This window comes from Sesamum indicum, linkage group LG2 (assembly GCF_000512975.1).
Source record: "Sesamum indicum cultivar Zhongzhi No. 13 linkage group LG2, S_indicum_v1.0, whole genome shotgun sequence".
Taxonomy (NCBI): domain Eukaryota; kingdom Viridiplantae; phylum Streptophyta; class Magnoliopsida; order Lamiales; family Pedaliaceae; genus Sesamum; species Sesamum indicum.
Window position 1 is genome coordinate 17,922,434 of NC_026146.1, and position 5,911 is coordinate 17,928,344.

At 34.8% G+C, this 5,911-nt stretch overlaps 2 protein-coding genes and 1 long non-coding RNA gene across 3 annotated transcripts in view; 1 reads left to right on the forward strand and 2 right to left on the reverse strand.

Moving 5' to 3' along the window:
• LOC105156638 (ribose-phosphate pyrophosphokinase 4) overlaps positions 1 to 1,564 on the reverse strand; it is a 3,994-nt gene extending 2,430 nt beyond the window's left edge. Inside the window, exons 1-2 of the mRNA XM_011072834.2 lie at positions 1,147 to 1,564; positions 107 to 422 (exon numbers count right to left, since the gene is read on the reverse strand). Of these exons, the coding sequence (XP_011071136.1) occupies positions 107 to 422; positions 1,147 to 1,478 (648 nt within the window). The 5' untranslated portion in view covers positions 1,479 to 1,564. The remainder of the gene's footprint in view (positions 1 to 106; positions 423 to 1,146) is intronic.
• LOC110011600 lies at positions 2,921 to 3,483 on the reverse strand. Its single transcript, XR_002286615.1, has 2 exons — positions 3,291 to 3,483; positions 2,921 to 3,188 (listed from the first exon to the last, which is right to left on the reverse strand). It is a non-coding gene; the product is annotated as an uncharacterized LOC110011600 (long non-coding RNA).
• Positions 4,061 to 5,911, forward strand: part of LOC105156639 (glutamate--glyoxylate aminotransferase 2) — a 5,203-nt gene continuing 3,352 nt past the window's right edge. Inside the window, exons 1-5 of the mRNA XM_020698958.1 lie at positions 4,061 to 4,391; positions 4,606 to 4,759; positions 5,044 to 5,218; positions 5,662 to 5,727; positions 5,802 to 5,882. Of these exons, the coding sequence (XP_020554617.1) occupies positions 5,102 to 5,218; positions 5,662 to 5,727; positions 5,802 to 5,882 (264 nt within the window). The 5' untranslated portion in view covers positions 4,061 to 4,391; positions 4,606 to 4,759; positions 5,044 to 5,101. The remainder of the gene's footprint in view (positions 4,392 to 4,605; positions 4,760 to 5,043; positions 5,219 to 5,661; positions 5,728 to 5,801; positions 5,883 to 5,911) is intronic.

Below are 5,911 nucleotides of genomic sequence, written 5' to 3' on the forward strand. Positions count from 1 at the left end.
TGCTACACATGAATTACATATAAAACAAAGGGTTGAAAGTAGAAGTTGAAACAACAAACAGCATGAAGCACGCACTGACTCACCACAAAAACATTTGCATACCCACCTGTAAGGCATGGATATCGAAAATTACTAAACTGGTGGGTCCCCCTCTAGATATTGGAATATTTGACAAGATCCTGGCAAGTGTGAAAGCTGTGGCAACATCTCCTTCATCCTCCATCCGCTCAGAAGTGCCCGTAGGGAAAAATGGCAGGACAAGTGTGAAGGATGAAACAAAAAGCTTTGGCAGAGCATAGATGACAGACAACTGCTCAAAGATAACTCCAGGAGAACTGAATGAAGCAAGGAAAGCTACATGTTGTCCCCGAACTCCTTGAGCATTGGATATAAATAAGTTTGGAAATCCATCTTCAAATGTCCTGATAGATTAAAAATTATCAAATAAGTCAACCACATGCAACACTAACCTTACGGCTCCTTCAGATACTGGATTCTTGGTGGAAAAGGAATTGGAAAATATGTGAATAACCTTTCTCCCACACACTGTCATTAATAAGATGAGCAAATGTCTACTCTGTTCAACTGCATTAGCTTCTAGGTTGGCTCTGTGTTCTTTCTCCAGAATCCCAAATTATGTAAGTCCAATAGCACTTGCAAATTTTCTCAAATCATTCATCACTCTCCTTCTAATTTCTAGATTAATCAAGTAAAACAGAACCGAGAACCATTGAACTGGTATTTAATTAAGTGATATTTGGAAAAGAACAAATAAACAGAGGTTGAATTTCTTCCTCTTACTGATGTTCCCCTTCTCTTTTTACCTATAACTAAAAGGACCTTCATAGAGGACGAAATTCTATGTCTGCATTGTTTTCTTATCCATACCGACGGCCATGTCCCAAGCTTGACACACGTTTAGTGCAATAGAACGTCCATTTTCTTTGCGTAAAAGCATTACCTGAATTTGACTCAATCATCATCAAGACAATAGAAAGCAACCACTTTTTGCAATCAAAAGTTCAAATTTTCCTATATATTACACCATCAAAAAGAGCATGATCCCATTTCACAACACGCACTAAAACTAGTCTAAGAGAAAACACAAAAAGAATCTGTCTTTCCACATAAACTGGCAAGAGGTACCTCCAACTAATGCTGCGAAGCTCAATGGCGTCGGACTCGGCAGCAATTCTTTCGGCGAGATCCTTCATTTCGGAGCAGTAAAACAGACAAATCCTTTTCGAATTCTTGAGCGAAGAATCCAAAGGCAAAGCCATTGGCGTGGAATTTGGGGGTTTGAGGATGATGTGAATTGGGTCGGTGGAAGATACGCAGTCAATGGTCCACTTCTGAGGAGGCGGAGAAGAATTCTTGAGCTCGCATTGAATTCTATTTCTGAAGATGGGATTTCGGGACTTGTTGGGTGTTTTGGAGGAGGATGAAGGGAGAGGCTGGGACGGCGGAATGGCTGACATCGGGGTGTGTTTACTGCGGCTCCGCCGCTAGACAAGGGGAGTAGTTGGAGTCAGTTTTGAGACAGTGGCTTTCTGATTTTTATGCTTCGTCTACGTCTACTTTGTGTTTGGAATACAACACGTGCTAATCAGCAGCTATATTACATATTTCTCCTTAAATATTTGGATAATTACATATTTCTCTACCAGATTTTACTTAATTATATGTATATGTTTTTATAATTTAAAAGTTTAGATATAATATATTAAATATTATTTATGTTTAATTAAATAGATTTTTTTTCTTTATCAAAATACCCATATAAAGATGAAAATATACCTCCTCATATATAATATCATATGAAATTGTATAAAGACTGTTTAATTAGGAAAAAATTATTTGATCTCGATAATACGTTAATCCATAAATATTTTTTATCAAGTTTTTTGCTAATACCGATGAATTTTGACAAGCAGATGACTTATATTCGTTAAACAAAATTAATTTTAAGAATGTTAAATATAATTTTTTAAAATATAACGTGGTACCAAATCTGGTGGCAAGGCAATATAATTATTCTAAATATTTTAGAAAAAAGTAATAAATATCTTATCCATAACTATAAATCCAAATTTCATGAATCTCAATATTTTATGATAGAATCCACTAATTTAAGAGGTTTCCGGTCAAACTTACTGTAATTATATTTGATTTAATGAATTTGAAGTTTTTAATAATATTTTTTTATTTAGTTAGATAAATTTTATTTAAAAATATTAATAATTGTTATATTCTTTTGATAAAGAGTATTTTTTTTAAAAAAAAAATCCAGAATCTTTCACTGATTCAAAATTTTCAATTCAAACGTTGTACAAAATAATTGAAAAGCTGATTAAATTAAGTGTAATAATGTTTGTTCATACTTGCTATAAATATAGAGAGAATGTGAATTTTTGCCAAACCAATCAAAACTCCACATATTAAGATGTTTTAAATTTAAATGTCAATACTATGGAATGTTCCTCTTATAAAAAATTGGTTTTCGCAATGAGAGATATTAAATTTAAATCTTATTTGTTCATAATTTTCAGGGTTAATTATATTTAGATTTTTTTTAAAAAATAAAATTAGATTTTTCTCAAAAAAATTAAAATCACCCTTACATCCCTTTAAAAATTATCAGTTTACATTTGGCTTTTTTTCATTAGAATTTTGATAAAATATGCTAATTTTAGAAAAAAAAAAAAAGTTATATAAATTTCTGATTTTATCCATTATTTAACATCTCAGGTAATAATTTTCATACTATATATACTCTTGAGTGTAATGTTATGTTTGTCTCTTTTTCATTTTACTATTTTTTTATTCATTATAATTCTTTTTATAAATATTCTCAAAGTTTTTGGATTTAAATAATAATTGTTTACATTTGAGAAGAAAGCATACAAGAAGAGACCAACAGTAACATAGAGACGCGCAAGAATCAGAATTTAGAATGAATGGGTACTTTTTGCGACAGTATATTTTGCGCATACAACCACCAACAATTATTATAAGTATAAGAAGGCTTCTTCCATCACCAAAGCTTTACTTCCGTGGCGGCGATTGGCTGTATCGTGGCGGAGGTGGGGCGGGAGCCGCCCGTCTGAGGCTTACAGCAGCGGACGACGGCTCTTTAAAGTATGTGAAACGCTCCCCATAATCACTACGTAGTTTCCTGGATTTGCCACCTTCATCACACATTTAAAACGAAATTAAGAAAAATAAAACTGTTGCATATAAAAATCTTGGTCCTGTGTTAAACTGTTTGGGACGGATTTAGGGACGCTTACCTAAAGGGGAAGAGGCTGAAATAACAGGGAAACAATCAAGTATAAAAAGGGCAATCAAGAACGCCGCCAGTAGCTGTGCTGCCACACTGGTTTTAGCCATTGCGAAAAATCTTGCAAGATTATCAATTTCGCACACAGAAACCGTGGCTATAAATAGGGAGAAAAGTCGACCCTTTTTGCAGCAGTTTGAGTCAGTTGAATAATATTTTTTTGATGGTGTGAATCTGAAATGGGATACTGGTGTGAATGTGATGTAATTAAGTGGCTAAGCATTGGGTTTAATTGATTTGTATATGGTTGCGGCTTGACTCTCAAATATATTAATGGAATGGTACTATCCTGGTGTGAAACTCAGGCATGTGAGTCTTGGAACAACATAGCACAAAGTTAAATATTTTTAAGATTTCAACACACAATGAAATTTTTATACTTGTGAGATTTTGAGACATGAATCTTGTAAGATCTGGTTGAGATTAGTGGTAATATTTTAGTACATCAGTCGTTATCTTGATCCATTGGGATGCATCCTCCCACTCTCCGGTCTCCACCTACATTGTGTTTTTTCAATTTTTATTTGTTCAAATGGGAAGACAAAATAATTTCGAATTCAACCGCGTCGTGTTTAGATCCATGAATACGAAGATAACGAATTTCAAATTTCTAACAACAAATTCTTGTAATTATTTGTTGATGGACTTCAAATTCTTTTCATACAAAGTCGTTTTATTAACTTGACGATGACTCGTCATAAAGTTCATAGAAAGAGGACAGACATTGATGCAGTTTGATCCACTAATGTATATCTACGACCAAGAAGTAGTGACAATGAAGCAGCACTCTTGTCTCATTCTGACTCCGCTGCTTTATCCAAACTCCAAATAAGGCCCAAAAATTCCATGAAATCCATCCAGCCCATCTTCACTTCAGTGGCTGTGGTGTTGCCTCGGAATTCATTGTCTTCCCACGTTGCCACATATGCAAAATTCCCAAAAAGATGTAATCTTTTTTTTATTCTAACTGACATATTCAGACATAAACAATATAGTTCCAACTGAGTGGCCAGCTTCTGAACTGAAACTGAGGGCTGCTTTGGGTTCCAAGGTAATGGGCGATTAGGTGGTGTTCATTTAGGAAGCTTAATTGTCTCAGTTTTGATGAAATATTGATTCTTCTCCTCATTTTTCTTGATTTCTGCTGTGGTTTCTCTGAAATAGTTTCTGGGTTTTGCTTAGAACTAGAGAGTTTCAACTGATCGTTGAGTTCTAAATTTGCTTCTTCGTAGTGATCATAAGACTTCTGTTTTGTCAACTTTCAGGTATTCCGCTGTTTGTCTGCGTTTTTGGATGAAGTCCTTGTGGAATGGCATGATGCTTAGGAACTTATTACGGAACTGCTCGTTTCTTTTCAAACTTACTTGATTTTAATGCGTCATGAATTGACTTCCGGGCACGCATGCTTACTCAATCTTGGTGGAAAATTCTTACAGTTTTAGTCCTGATTTCAGAATGTAGACTTTTTGTTGGATGTTTGTGCCACCGCATGCACTCCTGACCTTTTATCTTCTGTATAGAAAATACATGCTCTAAACTTCACACTCCGACCTCCAGTCTCATGTGTATTATTGATGAATCATTTCTTTACTTGCAGTTTGATATTAGTTTCTTCTACAGTACTGATTTGTCCTTTGATTTCTCAATATGTGACGCTCTTGATTCACTAACCGAACATATAAATTTCTCTTGATTATTCTCAGCTGCGGAGCAAATTAATTTCTCCAACTTGTCCAGAATTAGGATAAAACATACTTCATCATGTCATCCAAATCATTAGATTATGAGAACTTGAATGAAAATGTCAAGAAATGTCAGTATGCTGTCCGAGGAGAGCTATATCTTCGAGCTTCTGAGCTTCAGAAAGAAGGGAAGAAGGTATGTTTGGCTGAGTAAGGAACAAAATGCACATCTCACGCAATATTCTCCAGATAGATTCCTGAAGTTAATTGAATGAAGGCCTATTCTATTAAAGAGGGCCAGTAATCAGCTATCTCATTTTACAGAAAATATGTCTTACTCTGTTATGCTTGTTTCCCGTGGAGCAGTGTAATGCCAAGAAGTAATACATTTGGACTTGTATGCTAATTGATATTTGAACTAACAAATTACCAGAGTATGGTTGTTAATGCTTGCAAATATTCATCAATATTTCCAACTTAAACCAATAAGCTATACAGTTCTCCAGTAGGTAAGAAGAGGCTTCTATATATACTAGCGTTAAAGCACTTAGCACAGAGGATTCACCGACCGACACAGTACATACAATAATTCTTCAATGCCTGTTTTTCCTATTCTTATCATTCTGTAAATTACTGCAGATTATCTTCACTAATGTTGGGAATCCTCATGCTCTGGGACAGAAACCTCTGACCTTTCCTCGCCAGGTTTTAACTATAACTTGTCTTTTTAGCATAAATTCTTTTGTAGTTTGTTTACTCTAAGAGAAATGACGTGGCAGGTGGTTGCTCTCTGCCAAGCTCCATTCCTGATGGATGATCCTAATGTCGGAACTTTATTTCATGCTGATGCAATTGCAAGAGCTAAACAATATCTTTCTATACCTTCCGG